Below are 27,408 nucleotides of genomic sequence, written 5' to 3'. Positions count from 1 at the left end.
ACTCTGAGGCCTCATCTTCACTGTCACTTTCCAACCTTGTTGAGGATGGCTCGTTGTCAGACTCAAAAAGCCTCAATTTGTATTGGTCAGCCTGTTGCGCACTTTAGTGTGTGTGTTCCCAAACAAGGACCAGTTGCGCTCTGAGGTGGCTGATGTTGGTGGGATTTGGAGGATGGAGGCAACAGGGGACAGAGCCTCAGATCCACGGAGTCCCTTCCACCAGGTAGCTGATGAGATATGTTGGCATGACTGCCATATATTGTACCTCCATCCCAAAGCCCTTGCTTGGAAGTGTACTTCGCCAGACTGCCAAGAACCTTGCCCTCATCCAGGCCAAGGTGGCGAGACACGTTAGTGATGACACCATAGGCATTGCTGATCTCTGCAGCAAACAGGATGCTCTTGCCAGCATACTTGGAGTCCAACATGTACGCTGTGACGTGTATGGGCTTCAGTCAGAAGTCTAAATGTTTTTTGATATATTTCAGAACTGCAGTTTTCTCTGCTTGAAGCAACAGTGAAGTGGGCAGGGCAGTACGGATTTCTTATCTTACATCTGCAAGCAGAGTCTGAACATCAGACAGGATGGCATTGTCTCCCTCAATCCGTGCAATGGCTACTGCTATAGGTTTCAGGCTGCTTACCACTCTCCCAAAATACATCATCCAGGGGGATCCTCTTGATGGGGCTGTCCATATCGGCAGACTGTGATATGGCCATTTCTTGGAGAGACTCCTTCCCCTCCAGGAGACTATCAAACATGATGACAACACCACCCCAACGGGTGTTGCTGGGCAGCTTCAATGTGGTGCTCTTATTCTTCTCACTTTTCTTGGTGAGGTAGATTGCTGCTATATGACCCTTCACACACCTAACCATTTCCTTGGCTCATGTAGAGTGCATCCATTGTTTTCAGTGCCATGATGTCCTTGAGGAGCAGATTCAATGCATGAGCAGCACAGCCAATGGGTGTGAAGTGAGGGTAGGACTCCTCCACTTTAGACCAAGCAGCCTTCATGTTCGCAGCATTGTCTGCCACCAGTGCAAATACTTTCTGTGGTCCAAGGTCATTGATGACTGCCTTCAGCTCATCTGCACTCTAGAGACTGGTGTGTCTGTTGTCCCGTGTGTCTGTGCTCTTGTAGAATACTGGTTGAGGGGTGGACATGATGTAGTTAATTATTCCTTGCCCACGAACATTCGACCACCCATCAGAGATGATTGCAATAGTCTGCTTTCTCTATGATTTGCTTAACCTTCACTTGAACTCTGCATCCAGCAAGTTAGTAGATAAAGCATGTCTGGTTGGAGGGGTGTATACTGGGCGAAGAACATTCAGAAATCTCTTCCAATACACATTACCTGTGAGCAGTTGCATACACAGCTCGAGCAAGACATTCATCAGCATTTCTGTGACTCCGTTCCTCCATACAGTAAAAAAAAAAAATGTCTGATTCCAGGAGGACCATGGGCTGTTGCGATCGATAAGGTGTCTGATTCATAATTTTCCCCTTGAATAGAAGTAGAGGGATTTTTGTCCAGCGGTTGCTTGTTGTGAGCGCTAAGGGAACTTTATGCACTTGCCAGATGATTCTGCATCTTTATTGCATTCTTCACATATGATTTGGCACAGTATTTGCAAATGTACACAGCTTTTCCTTCTACATTAGCTGCAGTGAAATGTCTCCACACATCAGATAGTGTCCGTGGCATTTTCCTGTAAAAATTAGGAAAAAGATTGTACAAATAAATAAATACAATTCCATGTACAGATAAATAGTTAAGCAGTTAGATTAAACAACTCCTTTGTATAAATGTTTTCAAATGAAACATGTATGGAAACAGGTGAATTAACACTCCTCAGTTAGCAGTCTCAAGCAAGCTAAAACCCACATAGTAGAAAAAACTGACTAGCAGAAATTGTTAACAAATTATTTAAACACACTTTTCTGTAGGCTACTATTTACTAGTTAACAAAAAGTCAAAATATATTCACCCCACCCAGTATTGTAATCAAAATTTACCAAAAAGCATGTAGTCCTTGGCTCAGACAGTGTAGTAGTGTGGGCTCAATAGCATCAGCTGTATATGTGATGGAAGAATGCACTGTGCATGCAGAGGGTTGCACTTCCATTGAATTGGGGATAGTTTAACCAAAATAGCCACAAGACCTAGAATTGCCTTGTGTATCCCACAAAAAAAGGTTCACTGTTATAAGCTAACTTGTTTGATGAATTTAAGCAAAATTCCACAAATTCCCAGGCTTAACTTCCCATGGAAACTTTCTGTGAAATTTACCGGAAAGTTTCCGACCCTTTGCAACCCTACCTCTGTACAATCTTTCTGGAAGCTGAAAATGTCCTTTATTCTCACCAAACATGTCACCCATTGAGCAAGTTTGGGATGCTCTGGATCAACGTGTACGACAGCGTGCTCTAGTTCCCGCCAATATCCAGCAACTTCACACAGCCATTGAAGAGGAGTGGGACAACATTCCACTCGCCACAATCAACAACCTGATCAACTCTATGCGAAGGAGATGTGTCGCGCAGCACAAGGCAAATGGTGGTCACACCAGATACTGACTGGTTTTCCTTTTTTTAAGGTAACTGTGACCAACAGATGCATATCTGTATTCCCAGTCATGTGAAATCCATAGATTAGGGCCTAAGGACTTTAATTTGAGTGATTTCCTTATATGAACTAACTCAGTCAAATCTAAGAAAGTGTTGCATGTTGAGTTTATATTTTTGTTCAGTGTCGTTAACATGTCTTGAGTCAGACAATTCACCTGAGCAGCAGTCAGTCAGACCATCACCTATCAATGATGAAAGGAAACGTAGAGCTGTACTACTGACTGGAATGCCTGTTTTCATAAAGGGTGGAACATGGCCATCAACAATGCCTCTCTCGCGTTAAGCCTAATATTTACTGATATAGATGTACCACTTGGTTACAGTATGTCACCACACTGTTTTCCATGTACAAATAGTGAGATGCGAGGGGCCTGGCTTACAAAATTAGGTAAATACTCTTCCCTGAACAATTAATTAGTACTTTACACTGTCAAGAGTATGACAACGTAAACCAGCAGGTCCTTCAGTCCTCTGGGAATGTTTTCATAGCCTAGCTATTATATATCTAGCCTATATGGAATGGTCATATAAAACCCTTCAAACTCAACTTTGGACCTTGAAGCTAGTTCCACTGCTTTTTCACATTCCTCCCCTCGAATCGGACTGATTTAGACCTGGGACACCAGGTGGGTGCAATTAATTATCAGGTAGAACAGAAAACCAGCAGGCTCCAGACCTCGTAGTGTTAAAGGCACCGCATTGTCAATCCCACGTCTGCATTGGCCATGCAGTATTTACGTTGATACAGCCTCTACCGAAGTCAAAGAATTAATGCTTCGATGAGCAGTGCAGTTTGTGTTTAAACAGGACCTTCCGCCAACCAATGTCAGTGCGGAGCCCTCCGCATTGGTACAACATTTGGGAGGCACACGGCAATGCGTACGGAACTCAATTCGGCCTCTGCATTTGTGTCACAACCCCGTAAAGGAGCCTCCGACCACATTTTCGGATCAAACAGAAATTGGCTTTAAGAGTTGAATACTCCTGATGGAGACGTTCAAAATTAGTTTGCATTTGTGAAATCCACAATAGCTCGTTGCTACACCAAATATACATGAACATAACATAACAATTTTTAACAACCAAAACCTGGATACCTGAGACTTTGTCATGCATTTTGCTGCGGTTGGAAAGCAGGCCATTTGAAATGCAGCAAATGCTTGATATAATAACCATACGAGACTTTTGATTGACATGTCACAATCTCTAAAGCCATTTATTGGTTGAACAGATTCAAGCTGAAAGATGTCACGTTCTGACTGGCCACCTCCCAACCAACAGCGTGGCTTTGATCAAAGGTAGGCAACTTCGGTTTGACCATTTGAGATACCGCATATGTTGAGATGATCGTCTCTGCCCTAACGATGTGTGTCATCCAAAAGGCAGGCGGTCTGCTTCCCGTGGACAGATTTTAACAGGAGAAAAAACCCTCGCTTCACCTCTTCCTCTGCCATTTTCACCAGAGATTAATTTGAAGCCAGAGAGAACCCAAGGCCATACAACAAACCGCAATAGTGGTAGAGGGCCTAAAGGCACACTAAACATAATTTAATTGAAAACGCAGTACAAAATGTAATTTGTCTCACCTGAAATTTTACTTACACCAATTAGGTGCAACCATAATAATTTGAATGTCACGGACAACACTTCAATAACGACGTTGACAACAAGTTTACTTCATGTTTTACTGATATTGAAATTGATGGACAACGAACACATTAAGCAACACTTGGGCTACAGTAAACCTTTAAACCACAATTGTACTCTGACATTAACATTTTGTAAATTTATATATTGCCTGTATATGTACATAGGTACACGATGTTTACCAGGGTTGGGGGTAATTCCGCTTCAATTCAGGAAGTACACTGAAATTCCAATTCATTTCAATGAGCAGATATTTGATTTGGAATTGTGTACTTTCTGAATTGACTAATTTAAATGGAATTGACCCCAACCTTGATATTTACACACACAAATAGATATTTACCGTACTTGATTCTGGGTTCAAATGGGAAAAATGCATAGATTGAAATAGTCACAAAAAATGCCACAAGCCGGCTCTAAATGGGTTTTCAACACACTTAATAAAAACAGAGTTTGGTCCTTAAAAGAATAGAAACAAAAAATAAATGCGTATATACTTATTTTGTTTTTTAATGATGGAAAGGGCAATGGAAGAGAGGAATGATATCATCAATCCATAAACAACGACGACAGGTCAGGTTGGGGGGGGGGGGGGTTGGAATGATACATTGCCCTATGAGAGGTTGGTTGCAATCTGGGTCCAGAGAGGGTTAGGGCCAGGGTAGATACAGCCGTCTCAATTCACCCCCTTTCCCCTCAACGTTAACAGATCTGTAAGGTGAAAGCGACATGGTGGATTGTGGAAGCTCCACCACTACACTGCTTTTACGTATCCAGAGCCTTCAGATCTGCAAACACTGAATGAATGGTTAGTGCGAAGGGGAGTGGTAGGGACTGAATTGAGACAGAGAGGGGGGGGGGGGGTTAGCGGACCAGAGGGGCCTGCTTGAGGGAGATGAGGACAGAGCGCATGCGGGACACATCTTTGGCCTGCTTGCTGGACTTGGGGTTGAAGTCACAGAGGCGCGCCACGCGCTCCCACTCGGTGCCCGGGTTGTTCTCGTCCATGTCCGACAGCATGGCCTCCTCGGCAGCTCTGCAAGGCAACAGGGGGGGGGGGGGGGGGACAAAGCTTTAGAGAGGGAGGGAGCAGGCCTGGGCCCCAGATATCAGCAGAGTTTTACAGAGGGCCTTACTGCTGCTCACTTACACACCACCTCCTCTGCAACACCACAGGGTTAGACATGGGGAATCCCCATATAAATACATGCAGGTAGTTTAGATCCATTCAGCATGACACTCATTTTGTGAGTTGCCAATAACATTTTTTTTAAATGGTGCCATTTTAGCTTGGCTTTTTCACCATTTTAGTCCAACAGTTTTAGTGAGGTCTGAATCTAAAACTTTGCTTGAGGAGGAAGTGTCGAGTAGACAGCAGCGGAGACCCAACTACATTACAGTACATCCAAAAAAATAAACATTCTCCGGGTGGCCACATCAAAAACATGAAGAGTACAGGGCTGGATAAGATCATACAGCATGCCCCCTATATCCCCAGTCATACAGCTAGCTAGTTACCTGCATTTCCCTGTCAGTCTAATCAAGGGGTTTTGGAAAAACAAGCGCAGGTTTTTTTGGAACGGTTAAAACGCGGTTTGGTTGGTTAAAAATGCAGTTCGTCACAGAACTGTGGGGGGGGGGGGGGGGGTGTAACTTGCTTTTTGGTTACCTTCAAATATTCTCTCAAGATCCAAGTATAGCATTAGGAATATGTTTTGTTTTATGTCCTTTATACTTGTGCTTGATAAGTGCACTTAGTGGCAAGTTCCTTTTTTCTTTTTTAACAACCAAAACCTGGATACCTGAGACTTTGTCATGCATTTTGCTGCGGTTGGAAAGCAGGCCATTTGAAATGCAGCAAATACTTGATATAATAACCATACGAGACTTTTGATTGACATGTCACAATCTTCACTAATAACTTACATAGATAATCTTTACAGCAATACTGAACCCAAAAGGGCATCTAATTCCGCTAGAAGGCTTAGCATACATAACTGAAATTAAATAAATAAAAATGATAGTGCCACAATCACAATAAGACATTTTGAAATGCAAGCCAGGGGGAATAGCAAAACCCAAAGCCACCCACCCACTCAAGATAGGACACTTCCACTGCCAAAGAGTTAAGAAAATGAAAGACGCCCTCTATAAACTAGAACACAATACACATAGCAAAATGGGGATGAGAAGCCAATGAAAATTCACTGTCACAACGAAACTACAGATACGAACAGGACTAGTGGAACCAACGCATCACAGGAGGGACACCCAGCTTCTAAAATCATTTAAATTGGCAGTGGATTTCTATTCATCTACAGCAGGACTCTCCAATCCCGTTCCTGGAGAGCTACCCTCCTGTAGGTTCACTCCAACCCCAGTTGTAACGAACCTGATTCGGCTTATCAACCAGTTAATTATTTTTTTTAAGGGTTGGAGCGAATATCTCAGGAACAGGGTTGGAGAACCCCGACTACAGTCTAGTCTAATTGTGCACTACTATTGAATATTGTTTTGCCATTTTTCTAGGCTAATATACACTTCTCCCTACTAGGATATTGTCTTTTTGTTTTTTTACTTAACTGGTCTAGGCGGTAGCAAGGATGGTTAATGTGTGTGCTTAAAGGTGCATAGGAAAAGAAACAAGGAGAAACAGATCACAAGTCAGATATATAGAAATGAAAAGTAAATGAGCTTTATGCAGATGACAAAAGCCAGCATGCATTTTCCCAGAGAGAAAAAAAGTCATTTTCAGGGGGGGGCAGATTTAAAAAAAAATATATAATAATAATCTGTCCACTAAGAAGTGTGCTTAGCTTGCAGCCTTCATCTGCTGTGCCATTGAGTTGGTTAGGTGAGGCAAAAAATACATGCCCCCTTGGTCTCAGTAGCTGTGGGTCTTTGTTTTGGCAGAGACAAGGACGTTGGTTATATGGGAACCTTTGCTCTTTAGCGATCGAATGAATTCAATGGCAGATAGATACAAGGGCTGCAATACCAAGAGTGCGAGTTGGGCAGCAACAGTAGCATGGCATTCTATGGTAGACAGTGGCTTGCTAGTAGCTAGTAACAGATTCTAAACAGATCACATTCGCATGTTTGAAGCAACGGTGTTATCCAATGAGCTTTCAGTTTAGAAACACAGACGTACAAGCGACATCAACACAACAGGTGACTGTCTACATGCAGGGCTCTGCGACAGTATCAGGCTATGCAGGCTACTGAAAATAGACTTCAACTGTTGGATTTTGTCATAAGTCGCCTCGTACAAGCCTTGGATTGTGCCAGCCAGAACAGCTCATAGGAGCAGGAGCCCATCTCCTGTAGCGTGAGGCAGCTGTACAAGTACACCACCCTGGACAGGACGCTAGTCTATTGCAGCCCCCCCCCCCCCCCAATATATATCTTTAATGCAGAGTCTTAGTTTGACAGTATTTGGTATGACTCGGCCAGGGATCGAACTCCCAACCTTCCAATCTCAGGGCGGACACTCCAACCACATGGCCACCAAGTTGGCGTATTCATTCTTAAAAATTGTAATGACGCTCTTCAAATGAGGGATTCAGAGTGTCCATTCAACATTATGTCAACCAACAGACATTCTAGTACAGTACAATAGCTATTGCATAAATAACTCCTATAAAAAAAAAACACCCATCTCTGCAGTTATTTGTGTGAGGGGGTGTGTGTGTGTGGTTATTCTAGAAGACACTGAAACAGCAGAGATAATGTTGGAATAATGTTGAGATAATGTTGGAAGGAAACAGCCCTCCAACAACATGGTTGCCTTTGTACAGCTTTTCAGGAGCCTTATTGAACCCGAAAGGCTGCAGGTTACCAGGTATAAAGCAGAGATATATATATATACATATAAATAAATAAATAAATAAAGCCTTTCTAATGGCATGAGATCTCTTAAATAGTATTTAACAGACTCAAGTTAACCTTCAGATAATATGCCTGCATATTATATGAAGGTACTACTATATTGATAGGACTGTTAAGAGTTGGAGACACAGTTGCTTGAAACAAAACTACAGGCTTACCTCTACTAAAGACATTAGCCACACGGTATCGACACGCAGCTGAGGTAGTAGCTATACGGTTCCGTCAATACATTTAAAGTAGTGCGTCGCCAAGTAACACACCTAACCACTGTTTTCTACATAGCGTCAATTTCTATAACTAGTGTTCCATGTGCACATATGAATAATACAAGTATAGATTTAAAAAAGGGACCTAAGAATACAAAAACATTTGCAAATGGCATGAGATGGCATGATAAAATGAAGGGACATATAGATGGATCATGGATGATGGAATTAAACAAGACCAAAGTAAAAGAAAATGGCCACTCGATTTACTACACTACAGTTATGGCAACAGAATTCATACGGAAACTGAGCATTAAGGCTGATGCAATGATATTCAGCCAACACACATTCACTGCATAATTTTTTTTTTTAAATATATTTAAAAAAGAGGCACCTGGTGAGTTTATAGGTCGCAAAAACAGTCACGCACGCTCAAGATCAATGAAAGTCTACTTCTTTGAAAAATGACGTAAAACCAACAACAAAAAATGAAGGGGAAAGCCAAACGTAAAAATTTGTGTTAAAATGGAAGATGCGGCGGGCGATTGACGCGAGTGACGTCACGTGAAAAAAAGAAACAAATGTTAGTTTAGCAACATACACATAACCAATCAGGTCAGAGAAGGGTTGTTTGTAGAAATCCTCATCCAGAACCCTGGAGACACAGGGGATGTCCCAGAGGAAAGCAGCAAGCAGGAGAGAAGAGAGAGAGCGGTAAAAAGGAGAAGAGCAAAACGACAGAACAAACCCAGCCCAGAGCTCTCACTCATACAGTAAGTTACGTCCAAAATGGCACCATATTCCCTACCTAGTGCACTACTTTTAACCAGAGACCTATGAGATTACATAGGGAATAGGGTGCCATTTGGGATGCTGCTATATACAAAAGACTACAAACAACATAACAGAGGCAGGTTAGAGGTAGCTAGACATTAGACAAGAGACTGGAACATTGGCTGATACATTATTCAGAGCAGAGGGAGGGCTTGGGTTACAGACGCTCAAGTTAGTGAAAACTAGACTTTATACTATCTGAGCACTTGGAGGCAAGGCGTTCCAAAAACATTATCCTAATACATATATTATTTAAACATCCTACATTTCTGTTTGCTGCTGGGGCTGTCCTGTTATCTTTCGATCGATATGAACACCAATTGATATTATAATTCCTGACCTCAACTAGATATTTCGGAATATGCCGTGCTCAAATGGCTTGTGGTTCAAGGGTCAACTCTGGGGTCTCGTCATTTAGCAACAGCGCTTCACCTCTTAGCAACACCATGCATAACTTGGATTGCCGCTCCAGGTCATTATCAGAAATAAATGACCCTGTGAATGAATATACATGATCATTTTTCATTCCGGGAACATACTATACTGATCTTTTTCACTGTTCTACCAGAGACTGCACACTGCTAGCCTACGTCTTTTAATGTAGGCCTATATAAACTTTAAAACACATGAGGTAGTAGAGAACATAGAGGGAACACATGCTGCACAATAACTAACTATTCTGCAAGGATATTTCTGCAGAGTGTTATTTACACTCAATGGACAGGGTTTCCTTTCCACGGCTCCTGTAGAGAAAAGTGAGTCAGTGGACAAAAGGTTTCCTTGGAGTCCAGTGGGTTTTAGTCCTCTTGGCTCAACCTGGGGCTGTTTTTACATAGAAATAGAATGAATAGACTCTTTCTCTGAATTTTTACCTGTTATTCACTTTAGTCTTCTCCAGCTGCTCGTCCTGTCTAGTGTGCCACTCCTCCAGCTCTACCTTGGCCTTGTCCTTCCACTCAGACTCCTGCTTACGAGAGTTAGCGTCTGAGGAAGGGGAAAGTAGGAAGAAGAAGATGCCTTATGATTCACACAGTACATGCAATTCTCTTGAAAAATGACATCACAAAAAGAAGACTTCTAAAACCAGGGGCGATTTCAACATCAGCAAAATGCGCTTAGTGTTTTTCTTGCATTTCTTGTCAGGCCATACGTTTTCCAAAGATTGTGGTGTTAGAATTGGGCGCTCAGCACTTTGGATTCAACTGTAAATAGTCACATCGGTTCCTTCTATTCTACTGTTACGCTGCTATGGCCCTCTAGCCAGGATATACCAGGGGCCTCTCCCTACCTAGGACCTCCAGCCTCTCCCTCTGCTCCTCCCTCCATTTACGCAGGCTCTCTGGCTCAGCCTGCAGCCGGTCGGCACTGGAGATGGCGGAGTATGCATCAGACGGGCCGTTGCTCTCCTAACAAACACATGGGTGGTGTTCAACAGGGCACACAGTAGCAACGTTAAAACGTCTCATTGGACAAGTAGATAGCAACTCCCCCCTTCTCACTCTGTTCCAGAGCATTTTCTTCCGTTTTGTGCCTCCTGAACACAACCATGGTCAATAATATGACACAACCATGGCATTTAGTATTCATTAGGCTATGTTAAAACAAAACATGCATGGCTAAGTATTCTAATGTTTTCCTTGAGTCGATATAATCACAATCTCTGCTGTAAGACAAAATGGAAAACACAAGATATTACCTCATTAAAGTCTCCATTGACAGCACCATCCACTGCATCTGCAAATAAAATTAACCATTCATCATGAACAAAGCAATATCAAAGACAATGAAATGGCCAACATCATCAATTCACATTAGAGTGGGTGTGTATCAGACTTCACTACGCGTCTTATTCTAAGACGGATAGGGTGGTTGCATTTGCTTTCAAAACCAACACGACTATGGGCTCATCACAAATCAGCAAGCTTTCACAATGATCAAATTCTGATTATGGATTTGTCGTTGTAAGCTTGCAAAATACTACACGTAGGTTTGTTCTTGTCGGGTGGGTATAGTTTGTGGAATGTTCCAACAGGAATCTGTTCCAAAAACTTCGTAAATAACAAGGTTGCCAACAAACACATACAAAGTTGTATAGCGGCAGAATGAGATACCAAGTAGTGGGCTAATTCATTAAATTCACTCACCACGTTTATTCCGAAAAATGTTTGTCCTCAATCTGGTAGCCTATGGACAAACATTAAGAATAAGCTACGTGGTGAGTTGATGCCTATTCGGCAGCTGGTTAACTAGGTGAATTGATCATAATACTTTGTATGCGTTGTTTGTTGGTAACCTTGTACATTACAATGTTTTAGGAACAGATTCCTGTTGGAACGTTCCACCAATTATACCCACCTGTTCTAGTCTAGTGCACTAGTACATAAATGCTTGGTTAGGCAATATCTTTACGATGAACGATTCATTCATTGGAACTAGCTAGCTAGCTACAGTTGAAGTCAGAAGTTTACATACACCTTAGCCAAATACATTTAAAAACTCAGTTCTTCACAATTCCTGACATTTAATCCTAGTAAAAATTCCCTGTCTTAGGTCAGTTAGGATCACCACTTTATTTTAAGAAGGTGAAATGTCCAAATAATAGTAGAGAGAATGATTTCTTTCAGCTTTTATTTCTTTCATCACATTCCCAGTGGGCCAGAAGTTTACATACACTCAATTAGTATTTGGTAGCATTGCCTTTAAATTGTTTAACTTGGATAAAATGTTTTGGGTAGCCTTCCACAAGCTTCCCACAATAAGTTGTGACTTTTGGCCCATTCCTCCTTCCTCCTAGCTATTGTACTGCCTCTTTGCTCGCACACACTCTTCAGTTCTGCCCACAAATTTTCTATAAGATTGAGGTCAGGGCTTTGTGATGGCCACTCCAATACCTTGACTTTGTTGTCCCTAAGCCATTTTGCCACAACTTTGGAAGTATGTTTGGGGTCATTGTCCATTTGGAAGACCCATTTGTGACAAAGCTTTAACTTCCTGACTGATGTCTTGAGATGTTGCTTCAATATATATATTCAATATATATATATATATATATATATGTATATATATATTTATATATATATATCCACATAATTTTCCACTATTTTGTGAAGTGCACCAGTCCCTCCTGCAGCAAAGCACCCCCACAACATGATGCTGCCACCCCCGTGCTTCACGGTTGGGATGGTGTTCTTCGAGTTGCAAGCCCTCCCCCTTTTTCCTCCAAACATTACGATGGTCATTATGGCCTAACGGTTCCATTTTTGTTTCATCAGACTAGAGAACATTTCTCAAAAAAGTACGATCTTTGTCCCCATGTGCAGTTGCAAACCGTAGTCTGTCTTTTTTATGGCGGTTTTGGAACAGTGGCTTCTTCCTTGCTGAGCTGCCTTTCAGGTTATGTCAATATAGGACTCGTTTTACTGTGGATATAGATATTTTTGTACCTGTTTCCTCCAGCATCTTCACTAGGTTCTTTGCTGTTGTTCTGTGATTGATCTGCACTTTTCGCACCAAAGTATGTTCATCTCTAGGAGACAGAACTCGTCTCCTTCCTGAGCGGTATGATGGCTGCGTGATCCCATGGTGTTTATATTTGCGTACTATTGTTTGTACAGATGGTACCTTCAGGCGTTTGGAAATTGCTCCCAAGGATGAACCAGACTTGTGGAAGTCTACAATTTTTTTTCTGAGGTCTTGGCTGATTTCTTTTGATTTTCCCATGATGTCAAGCAAAGAGACACCGAGTTTGAAGGTAGGCCTTGAAATACATCCACATGTACACCTCCAACTGACTCAAATTATGTCAATTAGCCTATCAGAAGCTTCTAAAGCCATGACATAATTTTCAATTAATTTTCCAAGCTGTTTAAAAGGCACAGTCAACTTAGTGTATGTAAACTTCTGACCCTCTGGAATTGTTATACAGTTATATTGTTATACAGTTATACATCAACTTCACTTCACTACATAAGTGAAATAATCTGTCTGTAAACAATTGTTGGAAAAATTACTTGTGTCATGCACAAAGTAGATGACCTAACCAACTTGCCAAAACTATAGTTTGTTAATTAACAAGAAATTTGTGGAGTGGTTGAAAAACGAGTTTTAATGACTCCAACCTAAGTGTATGTAAACTTCCGACTTCAACTGTACATCCCCTCCCTAAAGAGTTGCATAACATGAACTTGCTTTTGGCCAATGTAGCTAACTAATCAGTCAATTATCTAACTTCCTGAAGGCGACAGTTTTGTATGAAAGTCCAATGGTCATTGGGCCATATCAAATTGCAGTAATTAAGTGGCCAGTAATGTTGTTGGTGCAGTGGGATCAATCCAATGACAACTAGCCAGGATATAGACGCAATAACTAGCTAACCAGTCATTCAAAGACACGATATTTTCTGTTAGTTTATTCACGACACTTCACAAACATCAAGATATCAATAAGTAAAGTTACGTTATTAACTAGCATATACACATGTAATGTAGATACTAACTAGCGCCGTTAGCGAGCTTACAAATTGGGAAACTAGCGTCACCTTGCGCATTACGAGCTAGTTTCCAGAACATTTTAAATAGATGGTCTGAAATATCGGATCCAGCCAGGTAAATTGACGTTACTTGTTTTTCTCGTAATCTCTTTAATTGAAATCTCCTGCAGACAGTCGATGTAGCTTGCTAAAGTAGCTCGTTTGCTGGCTAGCTAGTTAATTAAGATGGCTAGGTAACTGTGTATACAGTAGCTGGCTAGCCCATAGCTAGTCAGTTATAGCCAATTGCTCGGCTTTGACTCTGCCAAATAATACGAACGAGCTAGCCACTGTAACTTGCTAAATGAAGAGTTTTTAGAACACAGTTACCGTTTGCGTCGCCTGTCAGATTATTGTCTAGCGACGTTGGAACCTCTCCGCTGTCCAGGATGCTGAATCCTTCGTCGTTCTCAATCCCCGCGATCTCGCTTTCTTGCTGGGCCAAGAATGCGGCAGCGGGGTCTTCGTCAGTCCCATTGCCGGCCGCAGCCTGTGGTGCGCTGAGCATGTCAAAATCGTCCATATCTAGCTATTTGATGGTGGTGGCTAGCTATTGATAACGTTACAGTATCTAATGGGGAAGTAGATCAGTGGATCAGCTCGAGAGATAAGGGAGGAGACAATGAAAAAGCGTAAACTCTGGCAGGGCCAGTCAGAAACGAGGAATTTTTATTGACTGTGCTGTGCACCAACCACACAAGGAATATGATTGCACCTGATACGTAAGGGTCCCATGATCTAGCGTGTCTTGGGTTAGGCAATCTTGAATCTCAGGGGTGTCAAAGAATTAGGAATTAGAATATTAGTAATTTCATGAATATAATCTATATGCAGGGTACAGCAAGTGTGTATAATATTGTCTGCACTATAAAAACGTGTAAAGCAAAGAATGGTTCAAAGAAAAACAATCATTTTTTAAATCTCTTAAAAGGGCAAATGGGGAGATGACACGTGATTTATACTGTCAAAAATCTTTGCTAGCCTGTGGTCATAATATTCAACTCTCCCGAGGTTAATTTAATAGATATAATCAATGGGTTATGGGATGTATCAGATATCTATAACCAATTTGATAGACTTCTCTTTTCACTCAAGTGGTCTATGATAATTGGTGCCTATTATGGCAGTGATGGGCTACTCCAGGCCTATACTGTATTACATTCAAAATGCATTTCTTAGTTAAATCCAGTGATCCAGAGTGGCGCAGCAGTGTAAACATATCAGTGCAAGAGGTATCACTGCAGTCCCTGGTTCAAATCCAGGCTGCATCACATCTGGCTGTGATTGGGAGTCACATAGGGCGGTGCACAATTGGCCCAGCGTTGGCCGTCATTGTAAATAAGACTTTGTTCTTAACTGACTTGCCTCGTTAAATAAAGGTTACTTTTTTTAATGATTAAAAATGAAGGAGTTAGACACCATCAGGTATCATTTCTAGCCTGAGTGACAGTCTGTTTGTGCTATTATGCCAACTCTGTCACTCATTTTCATGCCAACGATTTTTGGCTTGACAAAGACAGCAATGGAGTTGGCAGATCTGGGACCAGTCTATGAAGCAGCTACTGAGAAGAAACCCATAGAAATAACCCACTTCTAGTTGGGTAATACTACAAAGTCAAACAGACATACAGTGCATTCAGAAAGTATTCATACCCCTTAACCTTTTTCCCATTTTGAGATTTTTTTGTCATGGCCTACACACAGTACCCCATAATGTCAAAGTGTAATTATATTTTTCTACATGTTGACAAATTAATAAAAAATGAAAAGCTGAAATGTCAATACCCCTTTGTTATGGCAAGCCTAAATTCAGGTGTAAAAAGTTGCATAATAAGTTGCATGGCACTGTATATACCCCACCAGACACACCACTGTGGGTTTCTTTAGGTCTACTGTACCCAAACCAAAAATGAATTTAATCTGTCGCCTAGTTATGTATAGAACCATTTAATCTTGGACCAGAGATTACTCAGGCAAAAAGTTTTAATAAACAGAAACAAATTAAACAGTGTCACAGGGCCTCTTTACTTTTAAAATATCTAATTGAAATGTACTGTGTATAATACTATGAATACCTACATATTAATAGTGTGTAAGAAGTATTTTTGTTGTCTTGACAATCTGACTCTTATTTTTAATTTAATCTAATATTTTCTTGTGTTTTTCTTGTCTATAACTGCTCTGTACTCTGTCATGTAATTTATGTTTTGCGTGGGACTAAGCTAAACTATATATTTTCAAAGATTATCTTTGAATCCTAAATTAACCAACATGAATGAGCATTTTTTGTCACACCCTGATCTGTTTCACCTGTCTTTGTGCTTGTCCCCACCCCCCTCCAGGTGTCGCCCATCTTCCCCATTAACCCCAGTGTGCTTATACCTGTGTTCTCTGTTTGCCTGCTGTTCTGTACCTTGTCACACCACTCTGGATTACTGACCTCTGCCTGCCCTGACATTTAATTAATTGACACATTATACATTTAATGAAATAATTAATTGTCTCACTGTAGCCTTCCTATTTCCTTTGTAAATATCCTTATTTGCATTCCTTGTGGTTCACCCACAAAAACCTAACTTGGCCACAAAATTCCGGAACTCAACTGAGGTCCATTGCTTGTGACTAATATTCAGAGATATCTGACTCTTTTGAATGTAGTAGATGGTTAACTGATATGTACATTCCAATGGAGATTCCTTCTTGCTTGACATGAAAAACACGCCTTAAAACTCCAATATCTCAATATATCATAAGCTTATATATCATAAGAGCCCAAACTCTAAGGGACGTTTCAAACGTGTACTCTACTAAGATGTCCAGCTGAATACATACATTCAATACAGTGCCGTGCCCACTTACACCCTCAGCTCTCACCCCCTCCCTTCCACAAATATGTACTTCAGTACTTTTCCACCACCCAGGATTTCTCTGTGCATATCACAGGACTTCTAATCAGTCAGTAGAGGCCTTGAGTTATTGGGAGTGCGCATTCCTACAGTCCACTGCAGTCCACTAAACTTGTTTCACCCTAAAGAACTTAAACCTAGCACTACTTTCAATCTCTACGGATATATAAAAACAATATTTTCATACTAAAATGATAATGCTGTAAAACAGTCATTTACATTCTATCAGTCCCCCCTTTTAAACTACATTCCCTATTGTTGAAACGTTTTATACAATAGGCACTAACATTCCAACTGGCACTTTTGACCTTTTTTCCCCTCCTTCTGCTGGAGACCCAAGAGTGTACAAACAGACACTTGATGGAGTGAAAAACATAGAAACGCATTACAATAGATTCACATACTAATATGTGGATATACTTGAAGTGCGAAGTAAGAAACCCGGCGCTTCCCACCTCTTGACTGACCTGGCTCTATGCTTGTGGGCTGCTTTTCAGCTGAGATTGACAAAAATAAAGGATCTATCCACCTCCCCAAGCTTCCACTCAGTCTTCCCCCAGGTCTACGGAATGTGTTCCCACGCCATGTCCTCCTCACTTCGTTCTATGCCACTGGGCACACATTGGTTGAATCAACGTTGTTTTCATGTCATTTCAACGAAACTCTGAGTCACATATTTCCTAATAACACTCCGCAGCAGATGAGCAACCACTAAGACATACAACTATTCCTCTGGTGAACTGGCTTCCTGTATATAGGGCTTGTGGCTAATCGTTCACAGGTTTTTCCTTCGTCAGTAAAACCCTCCCCTTATGTAGTCAACAGAGTATGAAATTGCAATAATTGGTTACAGTAATCAAATTCAACATATCACAACAGCTTAATTGTAGAGTTTCAATAAATCAGTAGACAATGTTTGTCTAAGCTTCTAGGTGACTAGCTTAACCATTACAACAGTGTTGTTGGTATAATCACTGATACAGAGTAGCTTGTTAGCGGCTGGAGTCTACAGTAGGGCCTTCTATCTCAACCTTGGGAGGAAACCCTCCGTAACTTAGTGAGTCTAAATTAGGGAGGGTTTTCTTCTAAGGTCGAGAAGCTAGATTCATTTGTACAAAGATTGAATTTGTTTCAGAAACCATTTGCAGGATGACCCCATATTATATGATAACACCACCTACGTCTCCCCCTTGGCAGTGTAACTCAATATTACCTCAGCAGAATAAAATAAAAAATGAATCAGAATAACAAATATAATGAATCACCCAAGCCAAATTATAATTGTAACCCTTAATAAATTCACAAGGAAATCATTTTCATCCATAAGGGAATTCAAGGAATAGTCAAATAGACTAGAGACAGGTTTCTCTCACACTCATCATGCGCTGCTGTGTGTGAGTAGCGCACACGCCCTTCCCTTTGTGCTTTCTTCACAGTTCAGGGACAGCGCTCTGTGTCTCTCCTTCTCGCCTGTACGAATCCAAATTGGAACTACTGATAAATGATACAACCCAAATTTAGAATGACAGCCCCTTATCTTCATGCACAAACATCTCAAACTCCCTATCTGGTATTCCCAGAGCGAGGAATTAGCACAGCGCTTGTTTTAACTTCTCAAACTCTTCTTGACACTATTTTCCAGTCTACTGGGCCGTGTCCCTGCTTCCCCACTCCCGTCAAAGTATTCAACGGCGAAGCCATTGATGACAGAATAAAACTATGGACATAGCCAAATAGACCCAGTTATTAATTTAGCTGTCACTGCCACTGACTCATGCACTTTGTGACACCCCGAAACCCCATGAAAGGGTGATTCACGTTCAGTCTATAATTCGACCCTCAATTTAGCCCAAACAGACACTGGTAGAACATACATTTCCAGAAAGGGAGAAATATATGTACACACTCAGTGGCCAGTTTATTAGGTACACCTGTTTAGTATTGGGTCGGACCCCCCCTTTGCCTCCGGAACAGCCTAAATTCTTCGGCATGGATTCTTCAAGGTGCCATAAACATTCCACAGGGATGTTGGTCCATGCTGATGCGATGGCATCATGCACTTGCTGCATCTCATCCAAAAGATATTGGGTTTGGTCAGCAACAATGTTCAGAGACGCTTTGGCGTTCCATCTTTGCTCAACTGGTATCAAGGGACCTAACGTGTGCCAGGAAAACATTCCCCACACCATTACACCACCGCCACCAGCCTGTACCGTTGACACCAGGCAGGATGAGTCCACGGGCTCATTCTGCTTACGCCAAATTCTGACACTGCCATCAGCAAAACACAACAGGAACTGGGATTCGTCGGACCAGGAAATGTTTTTCCACTCCTCAATTGTCCAGTTTTGGAGATCACGTGCCCCGTGGAACAGCTCCTTCTTGTTTTTAGCTGATAGGAGTGAAACCTGGTGTGTTTGTCTGCTGCAATAGCCCATCCATGACCGATGAGTTGGGCGTTCCGAGATGCCGTTCTGCACAACACTGTCATACTGGGCTGTTATTTGTCTGTTTGTGACCCGCCTGTTAGCTTGCACGATTCTTGCCATTCTCCTTCAACCTCTCTCTTCAAGAAGCTGTTTTCGCCCACGGGACTTTCGTTGACTGGATGTTTTTTGTTTGACGCACCATTCTCTGTAAACCCTAGACACTGTCGCGGGTGAAAAACCCAGGAGGGCAGCCGTTTCTGAGATACAGGATCCGGTGCGTCTGGCACCAACGATCATACCACGCTCAAAGTTGCTAAAGTCACTTTTTATGCCCATACTTACGTACAATCGAACCGTAACTGAATGCCTCGATGCCCGTCTGCCTGCTTTATATAGCATGCCACGGCCACGTTACTAACAGTTTGTAGGAGCGATCCATTTTTGTGAATGGGGTGGTGGACATAATAAACTGGGCACTGAGTGTATATACAGTATCCTACTAACGTCAACATAAACTTGATTAATCTTACATTTCTAGCATTAACTTTTGTCAGTACAGACCTCGATATCTTCTTGTGTTTTAAAGTCTAGGTTATTATACATTCCCAGTGTGAAGACCCCAATTTTCGGAGGGGAGGGGAATACCCAATCAATTATGGCCAAGGTTGACCCCCCCCCTCCCAGCATTCATTCTTCTGGCATCTCTTAATTTTCTTCTTCAGATAGCTTTACAGTTTATTCTCACAATGGCCTCACATGTACAAAGGGAAGCAGAGCCGAGAGCTGCCCAGTGACACAAACCTACCAGACGAGCTAAATTACTTCTATGCTCGCTTCGAGGGAAGTAACACTGAAACATGCATGAGAGCACCCGATCTTCGAGACGACTGTGTCATCACGCTCTCGGCAGCCGATATGAGTAAGACCTTTAAACAAGTCGGCATTCACAAGTCCGGAGTGCCAGATGGATTACCAGGACGTGTACTCTGAGCATGCGCTGAACAACTGGCAAGTGTCTTCACTGACATTTTCAACCTCTCCCTGTCTGAGTCTGTAATACCAACATGTTTCGAGCAGAGCACCATAGTCCCTGTGCCCAAGAACACTAAGGTAACCTGCCTTTAATTACTGCTGACCCGTAGCACTCACGTCTGTAGCCATGAAGTGCTTTGAAAGGCTGGTCATGGCTCACATCAACACCATTATCCCAGAAACCCTAGATCCACCCCAATTCACATACCGGCCCAACAGATCCACAGATGATGCAATCTCTATTGCACTCCACACTGCCCTTTCACACCTGGACAAAAGGAACACCTATGTGAGAATGCTATTCATTTACAGCTTAGCGTTCAACACCATAGTGCCCTCAAAGCTCATCACTAAGCTAAGGACCCTGGGACTAAACACCTCCTTCTGCAACTGGATCCTGGACTTCCTGACAGGCCGCTCCCAGGTGGTGAGGGTAGGTAATAACACATCCACCACGCTGATCCTTAACACGGGGGGCCCTCAGGGGTGCGTGCTCAGTGTCCTCCTATACTCCCTGTTCACTCATGACTGCACGGCCAGATACGACTCCAATATCACCATTAAGTTTTCTGATGACACAACATTGGTAGGCCTGATCACCAACGAGGACGAGACAGCATATAGGGAGGAGGTCAGAGACCTGGCCGTGTGGTGCCAGGACAATAACCTCTCCCTCAACGTGATCAAGACTACAGGAAAAGGAGGACCGAGCACGCCCCCTTTCTCATCGACTGGGCTGTAGTGGAGCAGGTTGAGAGCTTCAAGTTATTCCCCGTCAGGAGACTGAAAAGATTTGGCATGGGTCCTCAGATCCTCAAAAGGTTCTACAGCTGCACCATCGAGAGCATCCTGACTGGTTGCATCACTGACTGGTATGACAACTGCTCGGGCTCGGACAACTGCTCGGCCTCCGTCCGCAAGGCACTACAGAGGGTAGTGCGTACGGCCCAGTACATCACTGGGGCCAAGCTTCCTGCCATCCAGGACCTCTATACCAGGCGGTGTCAGAGGAAGGCCCTAAAAATTGTCAGAGACTCCAGCTACCCTAGTCATAGACTGTTCTCTCTGTTGCTGCACGGCAAGCGGTACCGGACCACCAAGTCTAGGTCCAAGAGGCTTCTAGACAGCTTCTACCCCCAAGCCATAAGACTACTGTACATCTAATCAAATGGCTACCCAGACAAAATGCTTCCCCCCCCCACCCCCCCCATATTTTACGCTGCTGCTACTCTCTGTTATTATCTATGCATAAGTCACTTTAATAACTCTACCCACATGCATATATTACCTCAATTACCTCAACTAACCGGTGCCCCTGCACATTGACACTGTACCGGTACCCCCTGTATATAGCCTCGCTATTATTATTTTACTGCTGCTCTTTAATTATGTTACTTTATTTCTTATTTTTTTAGGTATTTTTCTTAAAACTGCATTGTTGGTTAAGGGCTTGTAAGTAAGCATTTCACTGTAAGGTCTACTACACCTGTTGTATTCGGCGCATGTGACAAACCCAATTTGATGTAACTCATGCCTGTCAGAGTGGGTCCCGATGTCAATATCTAAGGGATACTCGGATTTTCCAAACTAGACGATCTCTCACCTGAGCTGCCGCAAACATCCTTTAATGTCCATTCTGCCTTTAGAAGTGATCCCTCCATGCTCACCCCACGCACTCGATCTCGGGACAACTCATGCAGCACTCCTGAGAGAAAAGGCAGTCGATAGCTTCGACTGAATGCTGCATATGTTGCTGGCTTGGATTCAGGTCTCAGATAGAAGTGGTGGGCTGTAGTGGACAGGGCTGTAGTGGACGCCATTACTTTAGCCGGTTGGAGGGGGTGGGGCTCCCACTGATCTCGGTCAAATTATCCCTTCCATACATCTAGATACCATTCGGGGTCACTATCACCATAACCTCGAGAGAAGACAGACCAGAACAACAGTTTATGGCATTTCTGATTCAGGAATTCAAGATAGACTATTCATTGTATGACTAATTATACCATTTTCCAAAATTCTTAATACAAATGTCTAAAATAAATATTGACAATAATACCAAAACACTTTTGAAACCATTTTGAAAGTTGACTTATATTTCCTGTCATATTTGGCGATGTCACAACACAGTTACAGGGCCATGGAGTTGGAGGGCCAACCCTTGGCAAGAAATATCGATAATACAGCAGACCCAATCTGGTGAGCAACAACAGCAATACACTTCTTCCTAATTATCTCATTTACATATTATATAACAATTTCACCCAATGTCTCCGATCTTTTTGGGTGATCAGGCCTCACCAGAAAGTCAGAATAGAGGTCAACACTAGCGTTGGGCAATATACCGTTTATACCGTATACCGGGGTATTTCGAAATACCGAAGGTATGATTTTCAGAACAATTGAAAAATAAACCCCCGAGGTGCTGCGGGGAGCGTGCTACCCCACTGCTTATAACTAAGCTGAGTATAACTATAAGAAATATAAAATGTGTCAAATACATTTTCTTCAGCTCAGGGCTGCATTTGGTTTGATGGCTAGATGTCAAGATCAAGCTTTTTGGTTAGAGCAGAGACATTCAATCCCCTCCTGGATCAAAATCCCTGTGACCCAAATAGTTTTGTGTCTAAAAAAAAGAATTTGTTTTTTTATTCCGTTTTTTTTATCAATTGTGCCCCTTGTGTGCATTTTGGATAACATTACATTTACATTTAAGTCATTTAGCAGACGCTCTTATCCAGAGCGACTTACAAATTGGTGCATTCACCTTGACATCCAGTGGAACAGCCACTTTACAATAGTGCATCTAAATCTTTTAAGGGGGGGGGGGGTGTCAGAAGGATTGCTTTATCCTATCCTAGGTATTCCTTAAAGAGGTGGGGTTTCAGGTGTCTCCGGAAGGTGGTCTTATCTTATACCCCGGTATGGTACAGAAACGGTATGAAAATCTGGATACGCCCAACCCTTGTGAGTCTGTTCTTTCCCTGTACTTCAGACTCCTTGTTTGAAACATTCTCTGTGCCAGGTTTGTATAGTTGTTCAGTACATTTCTCATCGGGAGAACTTACCTGTGTGCAGCCAAAATTCTGACTCCAGATACTTCAGAAAACTTTGTTTTGCGTGTCCTTTAAAGGTGTATCCTTTCACACCTGTGAAGAACATACTAAAACCAAATAAAAAGACCACACATAATAAATCAGACATGGTATTAACACCACTAACAAATATTCACAAGTATAGATGGGTGGGTTGTGTATGCAGGTGTCTGCATGGGGGTAAAAAGTAGAAGCAAAATAAACAAATGGCCAGGCCTTTCTTAATTTGGGAGCTCCGTTAACTGCCGGATTTGGGTACCTTTATACTTGCAGAATTTCAATAACTGCTGTCACAACGCATAAGGCCTCAGAATCATTTCAAAGGAAGAGATAAAGAATAATTGTTAAACTCATCAGAATACTTGGTAGTGGACATTCCATCCTCTCCTGGAAGAGAAAAATAAACATTTAGTTCGTTTTCACTATACTAAATCATAATCTGTCCTAAATATTCCAAATCTTAATCAGTCGAAAAATGTCAATATTCAGTACTAGGCCTATGTACCTCCCTCTATTTTCCAATCGAGCTTATTGCATTTTGTCAGAGAAGCTCAATTAAGCCTAGCCTAGGCAGCCGATCTGCACTATCGTCTAGGCTTGATGTGCATTCCCGGCAATACACTTGTACATAAAGCATCCTCCATTCAGGCTGCAAAAGCATAATTTTCTTTCTTAACTAGCTTCAATGGCGAGAAGGCGGGGGGGGGGGGAATATGCATACCTTCTTTATGAAACACCATTTTCTATCACCATTTTCGGATTTTCGGACAATTTACGATGTTGCACATTGCTTTCAGCCAAGGCTGTAAAAGAGATGAAGGATGCCTGCAGGCCCCTTACTGGTGCTTCCTTTCTCCTACGTCACCTCAAGGTCCCTGTGGAGTGCTGGCAGGCCTTCCAAAATAGACAGAGCAAGGAAATGTGTAAACAATGCGCTTATCAAATTTGTTCAGGTTTTGGAAAGGCACTGGGTTAGCCATCCTCACATGAAACATAATAGCCCCGCCTATTTCTGCGTGACGGAGTTCATTTCACCCCTTTGGGTAATTAGATATTTTTAAACGCCATCCATCTCATCCTTAAATAGCTATTATAAAGGGAGAAGAACATCATAGACCAGGGCTGTATGATTTTTCTTCTTCATTTAATTGATTTGATTGAATAATTTCTTACATAGTTGTTCTCATTTAAAATATTCCTTTTTAAATAAATAAATATTATTTGAACCATTCTTACTCTGATTAAGCAATTGTTGATTGTTTTGTATAGCAGGACGTAAAGTGCCTCATGCTGTACTCATCTTGAAAAGAAAGTTTGAAGAGATCTATGTAGTCACAGAAAACGGTACTGTAACGGCAGCCTTCCTTCTCTTCAAGAGAAGAGGAGTTGTAGCAGGGATCGGACCAACACGCAGCGTAGCCAGTGCTCAACATGTTTAATTAAACGATAAACAGAGAACACTTACAAATACAAAATAACAAAAAGTGGCAAACCGATACAGTCCTAGCTGGTGCAGAGAACACACAGAGACAGGAAACAACCACCCACCAACCCCAACACAAAACAAGCCACCTATATATGATTCCCAATCAGAGACAACACAAAACACCTGCTTCTGATTGGGAACCATATTAGGTCAAACACAGAAACAGACAAACTAGACACACAACATAGAATGCCCACCCAGCTCACGTCCTGACAATACTAAAACAAGCAAAACACACAAGAACTATGGTCAGAACGTGACAGGTACATCAGACATCGCTCCCATTAGTGGTTTGACGTCACTCATAATGTCCGTGGCCACACATAATGTTGTTGTGAGCGTTGTGACAGTTTTTGCTTTGTCATTATGGGGTATTGTGTGTAGATTGATGAGGGGGGGAAAAACTCATTCTATCAATCAGTACAGTCGTCTTGTATAACAAAATATATATATATATATTTCACACACACACATACACACACACACACACACACAGTGCATTCGGAAAGTATTCAGACCCCTTGACTTTTCCCACATTTTGTACCATTACAGCCTTGTTCTAACATTTATTAAATTGTTTTTTCCCTCATCAATCTACACACAATACCCCATAATGATTGTTTTTTTAAACATTTTTTTCAAATGTATTAAAAAATAAAAAACTGAAATATTACATTTACGTAACTATACAGACCCTTTACTCAGTACTTTGTTGAAGCACCTGTGTCAGCAATAACAGACTCAAGTCTTCATGACGCTACAACCTTGGCACACCTGTGTTTGCGGAGTTTCCACCATTCTTCTCTGCAGATCCTCTCAAGCTCTGTCAGGTTCGGTGCGGAGTCTCCCTGCACAGCTATATTCAGGTCTCCCCAGAGATGTTTGATCGGGTTCAAGTCTATGCTCTGGCTGAGCCACTCAAGGACATTCAATAAGTTTGAAACAAGTTGTTATTTTGTTGTCTTAAACAGAAAATATCATCCAACTGTCTCCTGAGGTGCACATATAGAGCAGGCTGGAGCACTGAACTCTTAGTCCCGTTTTCAGTGGTTGTGTCAGGGTTGTGTGGTGGTTCTTCATGCCTGCAGATTTCCCCTCCACCACTAATCAATATCTTCGGCCTGCTCTGGCTTGACCTGGAATGCACGTCTTGGCTGGGCTCTAGTGCCAGTGGTCATATACTAATGAGCTACTGAAACAGGAACTAGCAAGATGTCAGCCCCCACAAATCGGTTTTCAGACATCTTGGAGGCTGTCTGTAGTTCATATATTAGCTCAGTGATAACATACCATGATCACTTCCTTTAACACATCCCCTGAGACGTCCTTTCCTGTCTCTGGAAACTTACTGTGATAACCTTTATACACACTTTTAAACTTCTCTTCTGTTTGCTTCACTGTTTTTGCCCACCAGTCAGTGGATTGGGAGGCATGAAGAGCCATATCACCACAAGGCTCTCAGTCCTTGCCTCTCCCTCTCCTGTATAGGTTCAATGAACTGACAATGGCTCTCATTCCCATCATATTCCTATATTGGAACCCACGTTTATTCCCAATAAGCAGTGACTCCTTCTAAAAAACGACTTTAATTCCAAGTTGTGGGTTATATTGTGATGTTTTTACAATGTATCCTTTCGGCACCAATCGTAACTCACTAATTGTGTTAATTTTCCAGTCTAAATTTTTGGATTCATTCATTTATTTTGGAATATTTTGTACATGTACAATATATTATTCTCCTGTGGGAATCTCCACCCCAAAACCATACACTGCTAAGTCCTAAATACTATCTCTATCCCCTCGGATTTAGTAACGGTTGCACTATCCACCTGTCACGCACGCACGCACGCACGCACGCACGCACACACACACACACACACACACACACACACACACACACACACACACACACACACACACACACACACACACACACACACACACACACACACACACACACACACACACACAGGATGTTTCCTAAATGGCCATATCTACGATTTGTTTAAACTTTTGAAACTTCACTCTCTACGGAAAACTCTCTGTTCCTTAAGCGTGATATCCTGGCGACAATGCCAATCGATAAGAAGACCAGTATCTCAATATACCATAAACATATTTATCATACAAAAGAGCCCAAACTCAAAGTGACGTTTCAAACGTGTACTCAACAAAGATGTCCAGCTGAATACATACATTCAATACAGTGCCGTGTCCACTTACACCATCAGCTCTCACCCCCTCCCTTCCACAAATATGGACTTCAGTACTTTTCCACCACCCAGGATTTCTCTGTGCATGTCACAGGACTTCTAATCAGTCAGTAGAGGCCTTGAGTTATTGGGACTACACATTCCTACAGTCCACTGCAGTCCACTAAACTTGTCATACACAAAGAGCTTAAACCTAGCACTACTTTCAATCTCTTACGGATATATAAAAACAATCAAAGGGAATATAATGCTATGAAAAGGTAAAGATATAAAGCAGTAATATAAAACAGTATTTTATACTCAACGTAAATCATGTTTTTTAAACGCTGCGTACAACGTGGGTCTTTCTTCCAGTAAAAAAAAGGCAACAGCCTACGTACAAGACTATCTCCTTCACTAATTATCTAAACTGTGCGTGAGAGAAAACTCAGTATCACTGTACCCATTTCCTTATTGAATATATTTGCAAATATCCTTATTTACATCTCATTTGTGGGTTTTTTGTTGC

General features: G+C 42.0%; 1 protein-coding gene and 1 long non-coding RNA gene across 4 annotated transcripts; both read right to left on the bottom strand.

Moving 5' to 3' along the window:
• Nucleotides 1-4,307: 4,307 nt before the first annotated feature.
• Nucleotides 4,308-14,377, bottom strand: LOC129840961 (clathrin light chain A-like). Of its 3 annotated transcripts, XM_055909029.1 has the most exons (7): nt 14,070-14,377; nt 10,908-10,945; nt 10,500-10,617; nt 10,084-10,195; nt 8,979-9,032; nt 6,867-6,902; nt 4,308-5,319 (listed from the first exon to the last, which is right to left on the bottom strand). In XM_055909029.1, exons 1-7 carry the CDS (start codon nt 14,260-14,262, stop codon nt 5,148-5,150), a joined length of 723 nt encoding a protein of 240 aa, XP_055765004.1. In that variant the 5' UTR covers nt 14,263-14,377; the 3' UTR covers nt 4,308-5,147. The 3 variants fall into 3 exon arrangements, with proteins under 3 accessions (XP_055765004.1, XP_055765005.1, XP_055765006.1); XM_055909030.1 differs by lacking the exon at nt 6,867-6,902 and having other exon boundaries at nt 14,070-14,375; XM_055909031.1 differs by lacking the exons at nt 6,867-6,902; nt 8,979-9,032 and having other exon boundaries at nt 14,070-14,375.
• Nucleotides 14,378-21,334: 6,957 nt separating this feature from the next.
• LOC129841313 (uncharacterized) lies at nt 21,335-24,294 on the bottom strand. Its single transcript, XR_008757302.1, has 3 exons — nt 23,923-24,294; nt 23,175-23,588; nt 21,335-22,024 (listed from the first exon to the last, which is right to left on the bottom strand). It is a non-coding gene; the product is annotated as an uncharacterized LOC129841313 (long non-coding RNA).
• Between the last annotated feature and the right edge of the window lie 3,114 nt (nt 24,295-27,408).

Source organism: Salvelinus fontinalis, chromosome 42 (assembly GCF_029448725.1).
Source record: "Salvelinus fontinalis isolate EN_2023a chromosome 42, ASM2944872v1, whole genome shotgun sequence".
NCBI classification, from domain to species: Eukaryota; Metazoa; Chordata; class Actinopteri; order Salmoniformes; family Salmonidae; genus Salvelinus; species Salvelinus fontinalis.
This window is presented reverse-complemented; position numbering and strand designations above follow the sequence as displayed.

What these genes read in the sequence shown, in the direction of transcription:
- LOC129840961 (XM_055909029.1), bottom strand. Translation starts at nt 14,262, where the DNA reads ATGGACGATTTTGACATGCTCAGCGCACCACAGGCTGCGGCCGGCAAT. An exon ending in TCTGACAGGCGACGCAAACG is followed by an intron (nt 10,946 to 14,069) that starts GTAACTGTGTTC and finishes TTTTATTTGCAG; the next exon opens with ATGCAGTGGATGGTGCTGTC. An exon ending in GGAGAGGCTGGAGGTCCTAG is followed by an intron (nt 10,196 to 10,499) that starts GTAGGGAGAGGC and finishes CCCCTTCCTCAG; the next exon opens with ACGCTAACTCTCGTAAGCAG.